The sequence below is a fragment of the Doryrhamphus excisus genome, linkage group LG18, assembly GCF_037039965.1.
Source record: "Doryrhamphus excisus strain RoL-2023G ecotype Guam linkage group LG18, RoL_Dexc_Guam_v1.1, whole genome shotgun sequence".
NCBI classification, from domain to species: Eukaryota; Metazoa; Chordata; class Actinopteri; order Syngnathiformes; family Syngnathidae; genus Doryrhamphus; species Doryrhamphus excisus.
In genome coordinates, this window is record NC_136374.1 from 7,365,047 (window position 1) to 7,388,484 (window position 23,438).

A 23,438-nucleotide genomic window follows, 5' to 3' on the forward strand; every position below is an offset into this window, starting at 1 on the left:
GAGCATGTTGTTAGTGCATGTTACCCACATACAATGCTAGTTCATGAACTTACAGTACTACTTACAGAATTGCAAAGGTGAAGAAGGATTTCTGATGATTGATAAACATAAAAAAATAGCAACAAGTTCTTCTGTGAATGGTGACAGGTCAACATAAACAAATGAATGTGTTGGAAATTATAGTTTTCTTATATTGTTTTTTGACTGAGTCATTGTAATTCTTTCCTTGCCAATAGATGTGACCAGAACGTCGGTTCACTCAGTACACATGAACCTACACAAACATGCAAAAACCTAAGCTTCTTCTCAAATTCCTGTGGCGTATCTGTCCCTGTTATTTCGACGGCGTGTAGAAAAGCTGTGGATAGTGTTCATCAAGCTATGATCCCTGTCTCCTAGCCAGATGGAAGCAGAGTTTGCAGCCTGATCTCCAATGTCAGGTCACTGCGACCCGATTCGGATGTGAACCTTGCGTGAATTCACAGCGGCGGCTGTTATTCTTCTGTCTGTGCGTGAAAGCATCACTGACCCCTGCACTGTCTGTGACACAATCATCAATTAGACCGTTGGAGTGCATATTACATGCATCCCAAACACACACACTCACACACACACACACACACACACACATTTTGGCAAGGCATTTTATAATGTAGGACACATGAATATTTAGCACGCCCTTTGAGTTTTTAATTGGATTACAGCATTTCACACTTTTTTACATCATCTTAACATCTGTAAAAATGATTTCGGAAATCAACTATTTTATTTTTTATGCAATATACAATATTATACAATATTAAATGATAAGGAAATGAATACAGTATTATGCTGACTTCTAAACAGGATACTCCCTGAATTTAGTTAATTTGTTCCAGTCAATTTCCACTCGGGTTGGGTGTTATTTTTTTATATACCGGCATAGATTCTTCCAGTGATATGAAAATGAGTTGTTTTAATTCTTTAGTGTAAGGAACGTTGTACAATGTCCGAAAAAAATACCAGAAGCACGTTTATCACAATTTGAATGTTTTATATTTGTATTTTACTTTATTTGGCTATTTCAAAGCTTAAAAATCCATTTGCTTCAATATGTTGTGCTTTTTTTTTGTACTAATAGGCCATGTTCAACCCAAAACTGCATAAATTATTATGTTAAAATTGTGAAATTTGAAGCTCGATGTGGGACAACTGTACAGTAGTAATCCCTCGTTTATGGTGGGTAATTTGTTCCAGATCAGACCATAAATGAATTTCTGTGTAGTAGGATTCCTTATTTAGGTATAAATTGAATTGTTTCCCATTGTTAGAGCATGGAAAACTTGTTTGCCACCTCCTAAATACGGTTTGTAACAATATTAGAGCCCTTTACACATGAAATAACAACCCTATAGTCACCTTTACATGTAATACTCAATATAGTAGACATAATAAGAGAAAATAAGACTTAAGACTCATAGTCATACATGTTTGTATTGGGAGATTTGCTTTTTGTAACTTCCTGTTCTGTACAGTACTTCTATTGCCTCATCAATTTTACATTACTGACACGGAGTGGCCAGTATAAAATACCACATATTACTGTTTATTGCCGGCTCTTTTGTGAACCTATCCCTCACGATAAACGAGGGAACACAGTATTCCAGTGGCTACTCCAGTTACATTTCATAAACTTTCATAATAGAAAGCGATAGCAAGACTCAAAGTGAAAATGATATTCCATGTCATAGTTCCTGGGACTCGGCTACAAAGGCTCCTTTCAAATTAAAGCCTTTTCATTCCTCAAACCTGCTATTTTATGAGTGCACTGCAGCTGAAAATAGCCTTGAAAGTATGACTTAACAGCTCCCCAAAACACCACAGAATTCCAAACAATAACCCCACGCAACACCGCAGTGTACCATCGATCCACAGCTGAAATACATCATCTTCTATGAAGTTCTATTTGGAACTCAACTGCTGTCATGAATTGACAATATCTTTAAAAAAAAAACAAAAAAAAACGAGAACCCAAGAGGTTCTTGTCATTTTTTCCCTGCCAGCAATGTGCTAACTTTCTTTTGGTAAGAGTGGTACAAACGTGCACAGAATGCGGTAATGCGATCCTGCACAGATACAATTGAGGTGCACACATGCAGTGACAAGTGATGTTATTAAATATTAATGCAATGTGGCAGGGTCCTCTGAGTTCTAGTCAGGTGTGACTTAGTAAATATAAAAATATATACAATCATCCCTCACCATATTTCAGTTACATTTTTGCATTTTTTAAACAGGTTTATTAATAAATCATGCAGTCTTGTGGTTGAATATGGCCTATTAGCCAAAAATATGTATATTTTCAGCAGATGTGAAGTATTTTATGCTTAAATGAAGCGTTTTCAAGCAAAAAAAATGGCTAAATGAACTACAATACAAATATAAGGCATTAAGAAGACACATTCAGACACATTGTAATTAGGTGTCAGTAATGCTACTATAATGTTGGATAAGACACACAAGCACCAGACTTGATCGCCGGAACAACAATATTGACCATGAACCAAGGAGTGAACATTATCTTTGACAGCCGTGGGACGGTGCTTTCAGCTAATTCAATTGATTCATTGATGAGATCGGGAGTTTGGTGAACTTGCTTGGTGGTTGGACTCATTGCGTAAATAACTGTGAATGTTTTATGTTTACATAGCAGACACCTATTCAGACTGTTGTTCCTCGTAGGCTGTAGCTAATGATTATTTTCTTAGTTGATTTAAGAAATTAATCGTTTTGATTAATCGAGTCATCAGTTCAGGTCCTAGTTAGACCAAATCCATATGAACCAAAAACAAACAGTTCATGGGTCAGTCCACAACGCTTTTTCTAAAACACAAAGATTATAGGGCAGCTTTCATTGATGAAATCAGAGGATATTTACAATACAATGTTAAATGAAATGGTCCTGCATTTAAAAATTAATATCATTTCCTGGAAAATAAGAGCAATTCTGGTCTTTCACAAGAAATCCCTTATTTTATGGGGAGTTTCCCATATTTAAAAATTTCAGTTGCATTTCACGAGGCAGAATCTAAAACTATTGTGACTTTCTCGGGGCCAGGGGACTAGTGGACCGTGTAGAAATGAAAGATTGTCTACTGCTTGTCAACAGTAATAGTAGTACATAGAAAATAACTGATGTGACTGAGCAGAAGAAATGCTCAGTACTTGTTATTTGCGTATGAAGCAGTGTGCTTTATTTTGGATAGAGGCATGGGCCCTGCAAGCAGCAGCAGGTTCGCATACTGACAAAGGCTGTTCCAAACCATTATGGCAAATCCACCTTCAGGGTGAGAGTAGGATGTTGTTACAATCACCTGAAAGTTAACTCGCTGACTTGTTGCTTGGTGTATTCAGTGGCACATACAATAAAACGGACACTCACAGGTACCCTCACACTATTGCAGGCATATACCGCCATATCCATCCATTTTTATGTAAAGCTTTTCTGAAAGTTTGGTCCCCTTTTGTAACTGGTATATACTCTTTTAGCACAATTAATCCATTTCATAAGGTCCAACTAACAGAAACATAATCAAACCAAATCCATGAACATAAATACAATTAATCCGCGACAGAAATACAAAATGTTAACACAAAACATGTTTTTGTAGTTTTACATGCCGTGAATACATATAAATACAGTGGGACCTCTGTTAGCATACACCCTGGTTAACATGTTTTTTGGTTAACGTCGGAATTTTACAGCACAAATTCAAAACACGATTGAATTCAATAAATAACTCATGTCAAAACAGGAAGATGGTGATGCTTGATCTTACATTGTGTCTGGCAGTGGCATCAAATATCACGTCCTCAGTGAATGCAAAGTAACCCAAAATCATTTATATGTATTTAAATGCACTTGGAATTGTTTTTCTGCATGTTGAACTGTCATTGTAAAACGATAACATCTTTGGTGTTTTTGGCTTTTTGGTATGGATTCATTAGATTTGTGTTATGACTTATGAATTTGTGACGCTAACAAAGGTCTCACTGTACAAATAAATGATGAACGAAAGCGATAAATGTGCATTAAAAGTTACTTTTACCTTCACTGAAGACACGATGATTGCCAAAGACACAATGTAGCAGCGAGATCAACGCGGACACCGCCTTCCTGTTTTGACAGGAGTTATTTCTTGAATTCAGTCGTGTTTCTCACCTCAAGTATCTGCTTTTCTTTTGGTCAGGGCTGCAAAATATGCCAAAATGAAACCAAAGAAAGGTGTGACAGCATTTTGATAAAGAAGGTGACAAAACACAGCAAGTAACTCATTGCAAAACACCGAGGTGGAGTCCATGTTGATCATGCTGCCACATTGTGTCTTCAGTGAAGGTAAAGTAACCTTGGATATCAATTTATTCCTTTTAATTAATCATGGAAATGCAGTTTGCATGTTTCCTCTTCAAAACAGTTAAAACTGCTCTACCTTCTTCTCCTCTTTTTAGCTCTGTGCCGTGCTAGAGGTAAAAAATCAGTGCATTGAAATGACTTTTCCTGAAGCTACGCAGACTATATTTGCATTGTAAGCAGCTCATTAAAAGTCTCACCTTTTAGAAGCTGGCAAAATGCTGAAGCACGGCTCAAGGCCCAGCACGGCAACACTCACTTAGAAGAGGAATTTCCGGCATTTGACATGTCCTCGTAAAAAGACACGTGGCAACAACAATGTCATAGCACGGTGTTTGTCCTGTCAATTGCTGTACGCCTTTGTGTCAACAATGACAAGTCATAGGGAGGCCTTATTTTAATACAAGAGACATCTGGTTTTACTATTTTTTTGTTATAGAAGAGTGGGCAAAATGTCTCTTTTGACGGTAAAGGTTGCCAACTCCTGTGCTAAACTCTCTAAACAAAACGTCCACATCTTTGGTCTGTGTTACAGCTGTGTTACAGAAAATTAGTGTTGTATCTAATCATAAGTTTGATCAGTAATTCATTCATTTTAAACTAGGAGGGATCTTATCGTTACCAGGTCTAATGTATGCCAGCTGGTGCAGTAAGTGTATGTTGGTCATCCTCACTACCTGACGCCTGAAGAGTCACGCTGGACATTGAGTTGACAGCTGGGGCTTTGAGCTAGATGGCTAGTGCTCCCGACTCATTTACTGCGGACGCTGTTTTGAGTCTGCGCGGGACGCAAGGCTGGCTGGACTGTGCAGGTTACACTTTGAGGTCATGTCCACATGAATACGTCATGTTTTCTGTGCGTTTTGGCCTCTTGCCACACGCAACCATAGTAGTAGTAAGAACAAGCTACACAGACAAGCGGGGGTCATTGTTCATCTCATTTACATAATTGGATAATTGGCCATGAGGCTTGTGCATGGATTTTTTTTAAAGAATGACAAAAAAATTGTTGCACAAATCTTATTAGATCAACATTTTTTTCATTACATTGTGTATTTTTTTCCCACATTTCGTTTTTTATTTCCTCAATCTGACATTGGAAATAGGTGAAAAGGTGTATCGGGTGTATCAGTAATATATGACTTTATTCCCATAATAGGTTGACTTTGTCACTGTAATATTATAGCATTCTCTCCAACCCAATTTTCCAAAAATTACAACTTTATTTCGTTTTGTTTCTCAAAATATTAATTTGTTTTTGTAGAAAAAAAAACATTCTTTAACATTTCAACACTATTTTATTAAAGTGATGTTATTTTTCCTCATTCATTAATTTTCTACCGCTTATCCTCATGAGAGCCGCAGGGGTGCTGGAGCCTATCCCAGCTGTCTTCGGGCGAGAGGTTTTTGCTGTTTTTCTAAATTTTCCAACTATTTAATCTTTTGTCTTGTAAATTTTCTTCTCATATTTGACTTTATTCCTATAATATTTTGGCTTTATACGTGTAACCTGGTAACTGCTTCCCCAGACTTTAATTATTAACTTTTTTCTACTAAAATTACATATTTTTTCATTTTATAACACAATGTTATTCTTGTAAAATTATGATTTTTTTCTGTCTTTGTCTTACACCTTTTTTCTCGTAATATTTAGACTTTATTTTTGTACAGTCGTGATTTTGCTGTATTTGTTTTGTATTTTGTAATCAAAATAATAATAACAACAACAATAATAATAATTTTAGGACGTGCTGTGGGCCAATAAAAGAACAACCGCGTGCAACAAAATGACTCCATATGCTTATTTCAGGAATGTGACTGTTTTAGTACATAAACGTAGTCTAACATACAGTGTTAGTTTACTATTAAAATAAATGTGTAATAATTGTAAAATAATATTATTATCATCTTTTTTTAAAGCAAGGCTTTGGAGTTCACCAACACAAGTAATGGTAGCAGTGGTCTTCATCCTTTTCACACCGTAAGCAACACAGACTCACGTTTGATCCAAGTAACACGAGAAGCAGCATTAGCCACATGGGTATACAAAGACCCTCATTGTGTGGCAGTGCAACACACACACACACACACACACTGGCATACTCACACAGCATAGGAAGTAGGAGATGGCAACAACACGAAGGTTTAGACCCTTGTGATGGACTCCAATGTTTGGATGTATGTGCCAGCAGGCAGCTTCTTAGGACAACTTTAGTTATGATCAAGGATTAAAACATGACTTATGAGTATACTGTATCCACAATGGCCTTTCCATATCAAGCATGTTGTGTATTAATACATCTGTGAAAGTCTGTTAGTCTACCCCAGCACTGATGAATAATGGCTTTTCACTGTAGAGCACTATGGGTATCTTGAAAGGTAAATTTACTCCATGAATATTTTTATTCTTCCTATTAGTTGATTATGGTCCCATACAGTAACATTCATCTGTCAGTACCAGCCTGGGGGCTGCCTGGCTTTCTCGTTCACCGCTAATTCTAAAAATAACATTGCACTTTGCTACCGTTCTGATCTTTCTGCTCCCCGGGAGTCCAAATATTTGTCTTTCCACCACCCGCTGCTGCCCCCACGAAAGCCGAAAGCACAAGCTCAGTGCTAGTCTTTGCTTTCTCACCCTTTTCTTCACTTACTACAGGGGTGTCCAACCATTTGTAGCGTGTTTGTTTAGGCCCTCGGCACATTCTAAAAAACACAAACCAGTAAACTACAAGAAAAACCTACATAATTGAAAAAAGTGGCTGAAATGTTGGTACTAACACTAATAATAATAACTATAATACCGTATGTATGTTTTCTCAGCTGACAACACAAAGCTGAGATACAGGCTGCAAAGAAGAAATAAATAAATACACTCGCTTCTGACTATATTTTGATGTTGGAGTCATTGTAGGACATGCTGACCAAAGTACAGCAGCTTGTTCTCGATTGGCCTGCAGCAGGTTCCAGAAATACAATTCAACAAGAAAACAAGAGTTAAAAACTACTGGAATGGAATGGAATGGAATGGAATGGAATGGAATGGCCTTTATTGTCATTATACAAGATGTACAACGAGATTGGAGAGCTTCTCCTTTCAGTGCAATAGTCAAGTTTAAAAAAAAGTATATAAAAGTAGAGTAAAAAAGACAATTTAACAGATATATACAAGATATATACAAGATATACACATAGTATTGCACAGGAGCATATGCAGGAGCAGATATATTAATTTTAGTGCAATGATAAATGGGTCATAGTGCAAATACAGTAAAGTGTCGTTATATCGATATTCTCGGGAGTCGGAAAAAATACCGATATAACCGGACTAACCATATATCCGATCCTGCGCCGAACCTGCATTAAAAGTGGACAATAATGCACTCGACATTGTTCTATAGTATAGAACAGGGGTCAGCAACCTGCGGCTCCAGAGCCGCATGTGGCTCTTCAGCCTCTTTATTGTGGCTCCCTTTGCGATGCTTGAATATTTTTAACACCCGAGTGGGGAAAATGGACGTCTTTTGTAATGAGTTTTAAAAAATCCAACTTTGTCTGAGACAATGAATGCATCCTGAGTGAGTTCTGACTGCTATCCAGTTCAGTACATGAAGAAAAACAAGTAATACTTACCTACAAATCTAAAAAATAAATTCGAGATAATTTAAAAACAGCGGCATGGGAACTTGTTTTTACGTTTACAGTAGTTTACACATACATTTATGTAAGTTTATCTCCAATACTAGCAAGAGTACTCCAACTCGTCTTTTCTTATCTGAACTACTTTGATACCCCCAAATTCCCTCCAATGTTGTTTTAAACATACTATATGTTTTGCGGCTCCAGGCTATTTTTCTTCAGTGGGCATTGGGTAAAATGGCTCTTTTCATAGTAAAGGTTGCCGACCCCTGGTATAGAACAATGTCGAGCAGCTTAAATCAATCTTTGCTTAAGGATTTCAATACCAAAAAAGAACACGGCGAACGGCTGCTTCCAGTCAACTTTATTTTTCACACTTCCACCACCAGAGCACAGCACACACCGATTCCCGCACTTCCTGGTTCACAGGTCATGCTCAACCCGCCCCACATAGCTGGCCACATGCCACGAACGCCAGCATGTACATATGAAAAACAGTGATTATTGCAAGCGATAAAAATATATCTGAATACAACACAATTAAAATACATGTATTTGTATGTTTGTGTCTTCGTTGGAATAGGTGTGTATGCTATGTCAGTTGGTTCTTCTGTTGCAGGCATGTGTTTGGCCAGCTATGTGGGGCGGGTTGAGCATGACCTGTGAACCAGGAAGTGCGGGAATCGGTGTGTGTGCTGCGCTCTGGTGGTGGAAGTGTGAAAAATAAAGTTGACTGGAAGCAGCCGTTCGCCGTGTTCTTTTTTGGTATTGAAATCCTTAAGCAAAGATTGATTTAAGCTGCTTTTGTATCGATATAAGCAGACCAAATTGGCTGGCGGGAGATGAAAAGGGCATCGTAGTAACCGGATTATCATAATAACCGGGTATCGTACTAACGGAACTAATTATATCAGAAAAGACTAGAAATTTGCCGGGAAATGAAAATAGTATCGTAATAAGTAGTAATTCGTTATAACCGATATCGATATAACGAGACTTTACTGTAATGACTGGTGTATACAGATGAGTAAAGTCACATATGAGTGTATTGTAATGGTTGTTAAATAAATAAATATGACTGAGGTAGTAACAGAGGCAGTGATGTAAATATTGCACATTTGTATTATGCTAATGACCGGGTACGTTGCTGTTGTACTTGTTGTATCATAAGAATGACTTGCATCCTCAACAGTACAATTTTCATAGTGTGAGTTCACGATATGTGTTTGGAGTATACACACCTTCAAAGCTTCACCTTCAAATATAGGTCACACAAAGGTCCCAGTCAGAACCAAAGAGCTGCAGAGTTAACAGGACTGCGGACTGGAAGAGGATTCCAGTAACAAGCTATGCAGCTCTGCTCAATTCCATGGCCAAGAGGATTAAGGCAGTGCTAGATCACTAACTAAATATTCACACTAACCACACAATTTGGACGTGTTGTCTGTGAGGTGTACTCACTTGTGTTGCCACATACTTTATCACATACTACAGTATTAATTGGCCCTGTACCATAGAAACCGCCCATGAATGATACGGGAAAAGAACGAAATGATACTGTGTCAAAGCCCAGGGTAGTGATACTGATAAAATATAGAGTTTAACCATGTCCAGTATCAGCCCCCGCAGCTGTCCACTCAGAGCGCGCTGCTCTGGTATCGTGCCCGTGAAACAACCAATCAGCACACGAGTGCTTAGTGCCTAGTGCTTCTCCAGTCACCAAAAAACCCAAACTTGATTAATGGAACTTTAATTGTCAGGCATTGATAAGATAAGACTGTTGATAAAATATTATTGTTGAAATATTTTTGCAATTATTGTGTTTACACTGTTTAGATATAATACATGTAATAAACTGAACATTTTCTGGAAACAAAATGGTCTTTTGATTAAATAGTACGTGATAATAAGCTCATGATTAAATAATATGTGATAATAAGATCATCACATGGTTTGTCTGGTATCAGGCCCAGTATCCCTTCGGTCTCGGGCTGATACTGACACTTGGGGGCATGATACCGGGCCTGATACCAGACAAACCATGTGATAACCTATAAGTATATACACATTCAGAGAAGGTGGAGGGGTGTACTGACTTCCCTGAGATACTGTAGCGTTATTGTTGAGGATGAAAGGGAAAAAGATCCTTTATTGAGCAATTTGTAAGGAGTGGGAATGCAAAGCTGCCAGGCTTTGTCAAGTGTGAGACACATGACTGGTTGACTGTAGCTACCAAACACATCAAGATGGCTGTCAGTCTGGAGTGAAAGTCCTGCAGCCGTAGCAGGCTGGTGTCCATAACTGGCTCTGGATGTATGATGGGTGGGGCCAAAGTCAGTGAGATGGAGCAGAGCAATGTCAAAAGTCATGTTTGCATAATTTGTCTTCAGATAAACCCTGCCCTGCCCACTGAGGTTCCCAGTGGTAGAGCAAAGCTTTACACATGTTTAATTCTATAGTCTGTAGTGTCTGTAATGCCTACTTTCAAGGCGTTGGCAGTATTCTTCTCACCTAAAACATCTTTATGGTGCCTAAGACTAGACTTAAGACCAGGGGGGACCAAGCCTTTTCTGTGGTTGGCCCCAAACTATGGAACTCTCTCCCCTCCCAAGTAAAAAAAAAAAAAAGTCTCGTCTTAAAACCCACTTTTATTCTCTGGCTTTTAACTCGGAGTGAGTTGTATGGTCCTGTGTCTTTTAGTTATTTGTTTTTATTGTAATTGGTTTTATTTTTTGATACTTTTATTGCTTTGTTTCTTGTTTTTAATATTTTAATATCTATTTTACTATTTTATTTCTTAAATGATCTTTTAGTTTCGGATTATTGCTTTTTATTTTTACTAGTCTGTGCAGCACTTTGGAAACTCTGTTTATAAAATGTGCTATATATGTATATAAAGTGGATTGGATTGTTTCAGTGTTTCTCGGTTATTTTGTGTTATTTTCATTGGCTGTGGTTGTCCTTAGAGGACCTCAGCTTTGCTTGAAAACCGGACTATTCTACCCTGTTTTAGAAGACGTTTGGTTGAGGCATGCCCCCACCAATACCAGTTTGATACCTTTTTGTGGGGCAAAAAGTCAGTCTTTACGATACAGAGGGTTGATACCTCTGCCTGGCAGTGACAGTTCTTTGGTTGGAATGAGAATTGCATGCGGTACAAATCTTCGGTCAAAAATGACACAACCCATGTTGAACATGCATTATTTCCAGGCCACACAAAACGATGATGGTGGCCTGAATCTGGTCCGCAGACCTTGGGTTTGAACACCTGTGCCCTATACACTAATAGAGCAAAAAAAGAACCTAAGGATGCAGCACACTGCCTTCTTTCCTAACAGCAACCACACCTGTCTGAGCTAAATTACGATGAGATAAACTCTGGACTTTTATAGCTTTCTGTCTGGCAGCTGTTTGTTTATGATAACCTGCTACTCGCTGTCATTTGTGCCCTTCACCATCTATTTCCACCGTGATCATGTGATCCCAATTTCTGGTCAACCATGAAGTTTAACAACCATGGGAACTTGTATAGACCCACCCTTTTTTGCAACACCCATTTCATACGAAATGTACTCTAACCAAATATATTTTTCCCCATAGTAAATAATGTAAATCCAATTAATCTGTTCCAGAAAGCCAAAAATGATTACACAAGTTTTTTTTGGTTTTGCAATTATAGGTTTACATGCAGAAAATAATTTGACATACATATAAATACATTGCAGGCTGCACGGCGGTCGAGTGGTTAGCGCGCAGACCTCACAGCTAGGAGACCCGAGTTCAATTTCCCACATTGCCAAAACATGCTAGGTTAATTGGCAACTCCAAATTATCCATAGGTATGAATGTGAGTGTGAATGGTTGTTTGTCTATATGTGCCCTGTGATTGGCTGGCGACCAATCCAGGGTGTACCCCGCCTCTCGCCCGAAGACAGCTGGGATAGGCTCCAGCACCCAGTGAGGATAAGTGGTGAAAAATGAATGAATGAATAAATACATTGTAATGGTCATTCATTCATTCATTCATTTTCTATCACTTTTTCCTCACAAGGGTCGCGGCAATCACAGGGCACATATAGACAAACAACCATTCACACTCTCACTCATACCTATGGACAATTTGGAGTCACCAATTAACCTAGCATGTTTTTGGAATGTGGGAGAAAACCAGAGTACCCGGAGAAAACCCACGCATGCACGGGGAGAACATGCAAACTCCACACAGAGGTGGAATCGAACCCTGGTCCTCCTAGCTGTGAGGTCTGCGTGCTAACCACTCGGCCGCCGTGCCGCCCTATTGTAATGTTTGAAATAGAAATTCCTTAGATTACCTGTTACTGGAAAATAATAAGTGTTGGTTGTTTTTAACGGCTTTCCGGGCACTGTTGTGTGTGTTTGTAGTGGTTTTCACGTTTAATAGTGTTACATCGTGAAAAGGCAGCAGGATGTTATTGGTGGCTGGTGTAAATAATCCAAAGTCATCTTCTGAGTTAAGAGTGGATTATTTATTGTGTGTCGCCGTGGGAGAAGGAGAGGAGGAAGGTTATTTGTAAAAACATGTTTATTTGCTGCAAGTTTCCAGGGGAGACAAAGGAGACCTCCTCATTAGAGAATGAGTGGGTGTTGAAAGAGGCATTGTGGGATTAATGGCTGTGTCCGTCTCTTTCTTTTATTATCATTAGTCACATTCCATCACTTTTCTGGGAGCACTGAGGCTTGCCAGTACTTGCTTGTCATTTCCTTTGCCGTTCCCCCATTTTTGTGGCGTCACACCACAGTACACCCTGGCGTTCTTGTGCCAGATTGTTAGGGTAATGCTTCCAGTGTTTTGATGCTGTTGTAGAATGTGGGGCTGCGTGAATAGAAAGTGAATGAAAGGCCGGGCCTAATGAAATGGCTAATGCTTGAATTGAATGTGCCTCCCAGGAATGCTATGTCGGAGAACCTTTTGCTTCTACTGCCTTAGGATTGATGTCTCTCTTTTTTTTAAGATGTATGTTTGTAGTGTATATAACACCAGACTTTACATCAAGGCTCTCAAACTCAATTTACTGGGGGGCCGGCTGACATAGGGTCTGAGGGAGGCCGGGCTCACAATAATGATATCTCGATATAGTGGCAAAAAAAACGACTTGCTTTTTATGAATACCAGTGTCCGAGCTCAGACCTTGCAGCCTGCATTTACATTATTCGTCCATTTCATGGACTGCAAATGGCCCGCGGGCCACGAGTTAGAGACCCTTGCTTTACATGTAACAGTAAAAGTGAAAATTAGCTTCCAAATGACAGTTCAGGTATGATGTGGGGCGGCACGGCGGTCGAGTGGTTAGCGCGCAGACCTCACAGCTAGGAGACCAGGGTTCAATTCTACCCTCAGCCATCTCTGTGTGGAGTTTGCATGTTCTCCCCGTGCATGCGTGGGTTTTCTCCGGGTACTCTGATTTCCTCCCACATTCCAAAAACATGCTAGGTTAATTGGCGACTCCAAATTGTCCATAAATGTGAGTGTGAATGGTTGTTTGTCTATATATGCCCTATGATTGGCTGGCGACCAGACCAGGGTGTACCCCGCCTCTCGCCCGAAGACAGCTGGGATAGGCTCCAGCATCCTGCGACCCTCGTGAGGAAAAGCGGTAGAAAATGAATGAATGAGGTATGATGTGATTCCTGGGGTGTCTCCTTGATTCTATGCAGTGATGTCATTGCTGCATTTCTACAGGGGGGGGGGGGCTCGCCCTTTGTGGGAGTTCCATTACTGTGACATGGAACTTACTGTATAGCTGAACGGACACTTGATTGTCTTGCACACTGGAAGGGGCGTTGCATGGGGGGGAGAGAAAGACCTACTGTATTTGGAAGACAAAGTGTCTATAATGAGAGCAGATTCATTCACATGTGCAAGGATGCCATCATTATTATTTATAACGGTGATGCCATTCTGATACTGATATCAAATATTGGGCAGGGCAGCCCACACTTGAGGCCGGTGCATCAAAGAAAAGGAAAGTGAAAATACACATGGTCAAATGTTCATAAAGTGGAGAAATGCTTGGTCCAAGCTGTTGGACCGTCATGACCGCCAAGATGGTGTGTTTGAACTGCTCTTAAGAAAGGGACAGTGATAACCTGTCTCATTATTCACACTTCCTCCTCCCAATGAGCCTGTCTCTCCTTTGCAACGCCCCTTGCTGAGTGCAAAACAACCACAGGAATAAAAGTAAGGAATTTCAAATCTTATGTAGACCCAAGACCTCCTGTTTATACTGTTTATGGTATGATAAAGTGTATATGTCTTCTTTCCTCCCAGAGCTTGTATTTTGAAATGTAAAAGAGTAGAGCAGGGGTCTCAAACTCAGTTTACCTTTTTCCAAAAAAAAAAACAAAAAAAAGAAAAGCTCTGATAAAACATTCCACTGTTCTCAAATATCTTAATTTTTATTTTTCTACACAAAATAAGAAAATCAATCACAGTAATAAATAAATATAATAATAATAATAAAACGGCAAATAATAAAAACTCAAGAAACCACATATAGTTGGTGGGTAGACAAATTATTTTTTTCAGATTAAAATGAACAAAGCATTGTTAGAGCCCTGTAGACATGACAAAACACGACTATAGTCACATTTATACTCTTTTTATTTACAACATATTGCGCAACTGCAGGGTCTTGAGACACATGCTAACTCGCAAACTAGAGAGCTAGCGACCTAAACGGTAGCCTCCAAGTTATTTCCTTTAAACTTAAATAGCCAAAAACTTACCACTTCCACACGGATAGGGAGGATAACTATTAACAGTTATTTAACCTTTAACATGAACATTAATCAAACGTAATATTTTTTTCTGGGTACATGATACCATACAGCATCCATATCAAACTTGCGCGGGCCGCACTAATATTAAACTTTCATATCAAGGCGGGGGCCTCAAACTAGTGTCCTGCGGGCCACATATGGCCCGCCGGCCGCGTGTTTGAGACCCCTGAAGTAGAGTAAGAAAACGGTATTGACAGTGAACATGGGCTACGCAGTTAGCTTGTCTGATTCTGTTAATGCTTCTCAATCTTTCAACCACTTTTTTTCTCGCGGAGACTGGACAACCAAAGGCCTTTTGTATTTTGTATCCTAGCAATGAGTGAAGATCTTTTACTTGGACCAATTCACTAGAAGGTCCTTAAAGCCCTCTTGGCTTGACAGGACTTTACCGGGTGCTTTTTTACATGCAAAAAAGGACATACACATTAATCTGACAGGAATTGGAAGAACCTTCCCACGACCTTCAGTAGACTGCAGTTATTTATTGTTTTAAAAAATGTATTGCAGTGATTGAGTCCAAACTTGGCATTTGATCTGAGCTTGCTGGGAGTCACATGGAACGAGGACATTGATTGATGTGGTTTTTCCTGTTGTGTTTCAGGTTATGTCCACAAGAACTGCTAAGAGGTCGAGAGGTGGCACGCCTCTGTAAAACACAAAAGAAAACAAATGGTGAGTGGTCCAAGTGTTCATTACGTTTTAGCTGTCTGGAATTTAAAAAAAAAAAACTATTGCCAACATCATGCATTTTTCGTACTCTGCACCCATATTGACCTGAAAATGCTTACTTTCTCTCAAAGTATGCATTTTATTCCACTTCGCTATTTCAGCTCCACACAAGAGCATACTCCCACTGTACACTACTAGCCTCAAAACAATTGTCAAATGACCTGAAAGAAAAGATTGTTCAACATCATGGTCTAGGGGCAGGATTTAGAAGCTAGCTCAGAGATTTCAGCTGTCAGGTTCCACTCAGGTGAGGAGTAAAACCACAAGCACAGTTCTAGTTAAGACCCGGAGTGGCAGGCCAAGAAAAATGTCAGATAAGCAGAGACAAAAACATCCAAAAACATGCTCGTTTAATTGGCGACTCCAAAAGGTATGAATGTGAGTGTGAATGGTTGTTTGTCTATATGTGCCCTGTGATTGGCTGGCCACCAGTCCAGGGTGTACTCGCCTCTCGCCCAAAGACAGCTGGGATAGGCTCCAGCACCCCCGTGACCCTCGTGAGGAAAAAGCGGTAGAAAATGAATGAATGAATGAATGGTGTGATTTAAAGTGGGCTGTCCATGCTGGGAAACCATGAAACCTGACTCAACTGGAGACATTTTGGAAAGAGGAATGGTCAAAAACACCTTCAACCAAAATCTAGACCCTCGTTGGAAGCTATAGGAAGCATTCATTTCTGAAAAAAGGAGGATTTTCTGAATAATTTTGTCATTTTTGTTTTGGGTGTCTAAATTTATGGACCTGCCTACTTTTGTTTCAATAATTATTGCACACTAACACTAACCTGCCTCCTCCTGAACTAACACATGTCAAAATGTGGAGAAGTTGGCGGAAAAACTTTGAAACTCCTGTCTTATGGAGTATGAATGCAATCTAGAATCAGAATCAGAAATGGTTTATTGCCAGGTATGATCAAACACATACTAGGAATTTGTTTTGGTGAAGTAGGTGCAGACACATCTATTAAAAAATATAAATATATGTACACAGTCTGTTCTTTGTTTGTTATTCCGGAAGTGCAGTCTGATTATTTTTCCTAAGAGTCCAAATTAAGCGTTAATGTAACGCATCTAGCAGGGTTATCTGAGTTTAGCAGAGCATACTACTGCAGCAGCATGTGTGCGACTTAATTATCCCGGAAATTGGCATAATCTGAATGAATGTTGGTGAAAATTTGGCAAAATCTCATTTTCCAGAGTGTGAATGGAAGCTAGCGGGGGTTGGCTTAGTTTAGCATGTGTGTGTGACTCATGTGAATGAATGCTGGTGTCATGAGAAGACGTTCGTATGGGGGAGTATTTCCCTGGCAGATTGCTCAATCCTGGTGGATACAAACACTAAACAGCCCCCTCCCAACCTAAACATGAAGCGTGAATGGAAGCTACTGGGGGTAGCTTAGTTTAGCACGCTCGTGTGGTTGTGTGTGTGTGTGTGTGTGTGTGTGTGTGTGCAACTCGGGATGGATGAGTATATTTTCACAATGTTATGTTTTACAGCTTTAATATAAGCCATTGCAGCTGCAATAATACCCTGTTCCCTAGGAAGCTAACAGGCTAAACAGTTGACGTGTGTTGTGCTTGCTCATGGTGTTGGCATCACACGCTCAACCCCCGACAAAGAGCTCTATAAGCATGGGTGTAAAACCAAGTGTTATTCAAATATAGGTATATTAACAGCCTGTTTTTCGGCACGGCGGCGGACAAGTGGTTAGCGCGCGTACCTCGCAGCTAGGAGACCAGGGTTCAATTCCACCCTCGGCTATCTCTGTGTGGAGTTTGCATGTTCTCCCCGTGCATGCGTGGGTTTTCCCCGGGTACTCCGGTTTCCTCCCACATTCCAAAAACATGCTAGGTTAATTGGCGACTCCAAATTGTCCATAGGTATGAATGTGAGTGTGAATGGTTGTTTGTCTATATGTGCCCTGTGATTGGCTGGCCACCAGTCCAGGGTGTACCCCGCCTCTCGCCCGAAGACAGCTGGGATAGGCTCCAGCACCCCCGCGACCCTCGTGAGGAAAAGCGGTAGAAAATGAATGAATGAATGAATGAACAGCCTGTTTTTTTCTTTCCTTTCTATTAGATCTGCTGCCATGCCTCCGGGGGTAGTGTGTTGTCTTCCAGCCAATGGAGTCCAATCGCTGCTATCTCTTGTGCTGTTGGCGGTCGGCTGGCCTCTAGCCTCCTCGTCTGGTTTGGTCGACCCCTCTTCGACACCTTATCCCACCTTTACACGGAACGACACGGAATTTGAGCACCTGGCCCTGCACCCTCACCCCCGTGTGGGTCGCGTTTATGTGGGCGCTCAGGATAACTTGTTCCAGTTGGACCGATTTCTCCAGGAGGAACTCCAGTACCGCACCGGACCTGTCAAAGACAGCCGGGAATGCCTGCCTCCCGTTACGGAGAGTAACTGCCCTCAGGCCAGGCTCACCAGCAACCACAATAAGCTCTTGCTGGTTGACCCATACTCCATGGAACTGATTACTTGTGGCAGTGTAAACCAAGGGATCTGCCAAAAACGGAGTCTCGATTCTGTGGATAAGGTGTTGTTCTCTACTGAGAGGCCGGTGGACACCCAATACGTCGCGGCAAATCATCCCAATGTTAGTACGGTCGGCCTCATTGTTCAGTCGCATCCTGGCAGGCAACCGCTTCTTTTTGTCGGGCGAGGCTACACAAGCAGCCACCCACCCATCTCCACACGAAACCTGGACCAGGATCCAATATTTTCCTATGAGGAAACTGCAAAGTTGGCTGTGGCGGGTCGCCTCTCTGAATATGACCATCATTTCGTAGCATCCTTTGCCCACCGCCATCACGTGTACTTCTTCTTCTACAGGCGGGACCTGAAGTCCCAGTCACGCGAGTACCGCACGTACGTCTCCCGTATATGTTTGGATGACCAAGCCTATTACTCCTACGTGGAAGTTCCCTTGACGTGTCGTTCTCGGGCAGGGAAAAATTATAATCTCCTCCAAGCGGTTCAGCTCGGGCTATCAAAGGACAGCATAGTGGGTTCAGGCTCTGAGGTTGTTCTTGGGGTTTTTTCCACTCGTTTGGCTTCGTCAACCCGACCCAGCGAGGACTCTGCGCTATGTACATTCAACCTGGAAAACGTGGACCGCAGGATTAATGCAACCAGAGACCTGTGTTACACACAAATGGGTAAAGAGTCTGGGATGGAGGCGGCCTACATCGAATATGAAGTCAAGTCCCTTTGTGTCACCCTTCCAGAGGTGAGTAACACAACGCTCAATAATTACGTTCAGTGATTGCCACAGGTCTGCAATTTAGCATTTTTTGGGTGTCTAATTTACATAATTGGTCATGTAGCAAAACTCAATGTGAGTATGTGGACGGGTAAAACAGAGCTTTATATACTTTATATAACATACGTATAATGTAATTTTCAACTATGTGAAAATAAAGCATAAAATGTCAACTAGGGCGGCACTGCGCTGTAGTGGTTAGCGCGCAGACCTCACAGCTAGGAGACCAGGGTTCAATTCCGCCCTCGGCCATCTCTGTGTGGAGTTTGCATGTTCTCCCCGTGCATGCGTGGGTTTTCTCCGGGTACCCCGGTTTCCTCCCACATTCCAAAAACATGCTAGGTTAATTGGCCACTCCAAATTGTCCATAGGTATGAATGCGAGTGTGAATGGTTGTTTGTCTATATGTGCCCTGTGATTGGCTGGCAACAAGTCCAGGGTGTACCCCACCTCTCGCCTGAAGACATCTGGGATAGGCTCCAGCACCCCCGCGACCCTCGTGAGGAAAAGCGGTAGAAAATGAATGAATGAATGAATGAATGAAAATAAAACATAAAATGTCAACTAAGATTGGAAGCGGTGTGTATTGTACACCGTGTCGTACACGCTTTGACATATTCTCGTGTTGTCATCTTGCTGATGTGGAACAGCAGTGACTACACAGATAAGCTGGATGGGACAAAGTGGTGCAGGCACTGAATAGCAACACTGGGGAGGGAGGGATCAATGTTGAGCATTGTATTTGGGTCTCAGTAGAGGGTGACATGTACAAGACCTGGCAAGGACAGATAAAGTAGTCATGGACAAGAATATAAAAATATCAGTCATGCAAAGCAGAAACCACCATTTCATGTATTAAAGAATATACATCTATTAGTAATTCATTCATTCATTCATTCATTTTCTACCGCTTTTCCTCACGAGGGTCGCGGGGGTGCTGGAGCGAGAGGCAGGGTACACCCTGGACTGGTGGCCAGCCAATCACAGGGCACATATAGACAAACAACCATTCACACTCACATTCATACCTATGGACAATTTGGAGTCGCCAATTAACCTAGCATGTTTTTGGAATGTGGGAGGAAACCGGAGTACCCGCATGCACGGGGGAGAACATGCAAACTCCACACAGAGACGGCCGAGGGTGGAATTGAACCCTGGTCTCCTAGCTGTGAGGTCTGTGCGCTAACCACTAGACCGCCGTGCCGCCTATATTGGTAATATAAGTATATAAATTGGATGCTCCTCTGTACTGAACCAAAAAATTAGGAATACGTGTATTACACCCCTAATAATATATAAAGGCACTGTGGTTAAATATTACACACAAAGGTATGTTGCAATGTTGGAAAAATATTTTATTGATCGAGTCATGTGTTTGAATAGGCAAAGTACAAATGAGAGGTTTTGTGTTATGACGCTGACAAAGGGCGTGTGCAGGAATGCAGTTGAAAACCAGCTTTTCCCAATGTTATATCAATTGGTTTCCTGTTTGGGAACTCCAGGCAAAGTAGACTTCCTCTTTGCCAGGGCTGTCCATCCTCACCACAGGACGAGGGAGTCTCACGCAAAGACGAAGCAGCTGTGGGAGTTAAACACGGCCAAAAACACCTCATCAAAAGTCCTCTATCTTGTGGCCCGAAAAAGTCCACATGAATGTAATCTGCATGACATTTGTCAGCAACATGCGCCCACTACTGTGTAACCACAATCACTCGGCCAGGGCACTGAAGGTGTACGCCGCACACAACACTATTGGTGCCATGATGGATTGGGTGCGAGCCAGAAACATGGAGTTAAAAATCAAACACACAAAACATATTTTACTCACACCCATCGATTCACAAACTCTGCAAATCTGAACTATTCTTCACTTTCCTTTTTATAAGCTCAATCAATGCACAACAATCAGCCAATTCAAGAAACAATACAAGCAGTTGATGTTTGCTAAATACAAGGATGAAGAGTCTTGAACCAGTCATGATGTGCTATATATATCACTATATTGACATTTACTATGGTACCCATTATGGCATTGGATGCTCATATCACCTTGTACTTCGGTATGTGACAAAAAAAATTAAATAAAAAAAAAAAATTACAAAACAGGCTGCACGGCGGTCGAGTGGTCAGCACGCAGACCTCACAGCTAGGAGACCAGGGTTTAATTCCACCCTCGGCCATCACTGTGTGGAGTTTGCATGTTCTCCCTGTGCATGCGTGGGTTTTCTCTGGGTACTCCGGCTTCCTCCCACATTCCAAAAACATGCTAGGTTAATTGGCGACTCCAAATTGTCCATAGGTATGAATGTGAGTGTGAATGGTTGTTTGTCTATATGTGCCCTGTGATTGGCTGGCGACCAGTCCAGGGTGTACCCCGCCTCTCGCCCGAAGACAGCTGGGATAGGCTCCAGCACCCCCCGCGACCCTCGTGAGGAAAAGCGGTAGAATATGAATGAATGAATGAAATTACAAAAAACTTCAATTATATCAGGAAAGCAGGAAGTGAACAAATGTAACTGTTACTGACTGTAAAAGTACCAGATGGAGGGGTAGGATTTAATAAGCTTTGCTTCTTCCTACTCCTTTTGGACATGTGAAACAGTGAACTGATTATGTCAATTGTAATATGATGCATATTCAAATGAAATAAAACCATTACCATAAATCCTGCTTTAGAAACACATACAATGTACACAAACACATAAATGTACAGTAACCATCCAAGTCTTTCATATCAACATCATCTATGTACACTTGGGCATCATTTATATTGGATAGGTTTTTTTCTCAGGTCCGACTTTAAGAGGTTAATTTATGCATTTTGTTATATTTTTGTTTAATTGTATTTTTTCCAGTCATTGGAGTCTCGGGACCCTGTGGTTTAAACCCTAAAATGGCTGACTGGAAATCCAATTTGTGCAGTGTAAAAAAAATTTAACCTGCAATTTTTTACTAATCCCCAATGCTTATGAGAAATTAATTTAGCATTTTACTGATGAATATTCTTTGCTGACTTTCCAACCATCTTGCATTGACGTTCCTGTGCTGTATCCTGCCTGACAGAACACTCTGGATGCTTACCCCTGCGGCTCGGATCACACGCCCAGCCCCATGGCAAGCCGGATTGCCGTGGAAGCTGAAACCATTTTGGACAGCCCGTCTGCCCGACTCACAGCTGTTGCAGTCAGCGTGCGGGAGGGACACAGCATCGCATTCTTGGGAGACTCCAAGGGCAACCTGCACAAGGTAAACCCACACAGTTCACCCCCAACGTTTTCAGGGTGGCTCATCTCCCCTACAGTATTAGTGTTGCTGTTTCTTCTATATGCCAATTTTAGATGCTACAATCAATCATTCAGTTGGCATCATTGTGGCCACTGGACTCTTTCTTCATCTTCCAGAGCTAACCACTCCGTCTTGTCATGCCAGCCAGTCAGTCAAGTTTCGAATAACATCCTTTCAGTGCGTGCAAGCAGAAGCTTTCAGGCTGATCTTACTCCAGAAATAATCTCACAGGAACTTAATTGGGTGGCTTGGCTCAGGCGGTAGAATGGTTGGAAGGGTGTACATTCAGTCCCCAGACAGATACACCCACTGGGACTATCCCAACTACTCATGGCATACATGATATTCATAAATTATACAAAAATACTATTTTTTTTCATTTATTATATTAACATTTTAGCGTAATTAGTGTGTGTGCATCATGACAAGCCACACACCTCTCTTATGACGGTGGATGGAGACAAGTGAAGAGTCCCACAGAGTCTGAGAAGCTCATGTCACCTTTTCCTGCGTGTGAGGGTCATGTGGGGTGTGGCTTGCATGGTCTGAGCATAAAGAAATATGTGGGAATGCCCGACCATGACAGACAGCACCTTTTCATAAATAACTTCATCTATTCTGGGCCTGAAAAACAATGTACAGATAGACAGTAAACAGAGGCGTGACACTTTTGGTGCATTGTTACTGAGCCCAGTGCCTAGAGGGAAGCTGACGTCACTGCAGCATCCCAGTGGATGCGTTGCTCAGACACAATGCTTTATGGGAAAACTTTACATTTAGTTATTTATTCATTCATTCGTTTTCTACCGCTTATCCTGACGAGGGTCGCGGGCGGTGCTGGAGAGGTCGCCAGCCAATCACAGGGCACATATAGACAAACAACCATTCACACTCACATTCATACCTATGGACAATTTGGAGTGGCCAATTAACCTAGCATGTTTTTGGAATGTGGGAGGAAGCCGGAGTACCCGGAGAAAACCCACGCATGCACGGGGAGAACATGCAAACTCCACACAGAGATGGCCGAGGGTGGAATTGAACTCGGGTCTTCTAGCTGTGAGTGTGTAAGCACTCGGTTTCCGTGCAGCCTTTATATATTTAATTTTAAGCCCATGTCAGGACATTTTTGTATTTGTTTTTCCTAAATTCTGTTTTTTTCATTAAATTTTGTTTTAATTTTTTGCATTTTACTGCATATTTTTTTATCCACATAGCATGTGTCCTTTTTGGGCTAGTGCCTAAATGCAAATGATGCAAAAATCGTATTTACTTATAAAATACATCAATGGACAATTTTGCCCAATT

The 23,438-nt window shown here is 41.1% G+C and overlaps 1 protein-coding gene across 3 annotated transcripts in view; it reads left to right on the forward strand.

Annotated features, from left to right (window-relative positions):
* Positions 1–23,438, forward strand: part of plxnb1b (plexin b1b) — a 75,663-nt gene that overhangs the window by 19,477 nt on the left and 32,748 nt on the right. For all 3 annotated transcript variants that reach the window (XM_058054224.2, XM_058054225.2, XM_058054226.2), the window contains exons 2-4: positions 15,447–15,517; positions 17,654–18,809; positions 21,909–22,091. In XM_058054224.2, coding sequence (XP_057910207.2) covers positions 17,664–18,809; positions 21,909–22,091 — 1,329 coding nt within the window. In that variant the 5' untranslated portion in view covers positions 15,447–15,517; positions 17,654–17,663. The remainder of the gene's footprint in view (positions 1–15,446; positions 15,518–17,653; positions 18,810–21,908; positions 22,092–23,438) is intronic.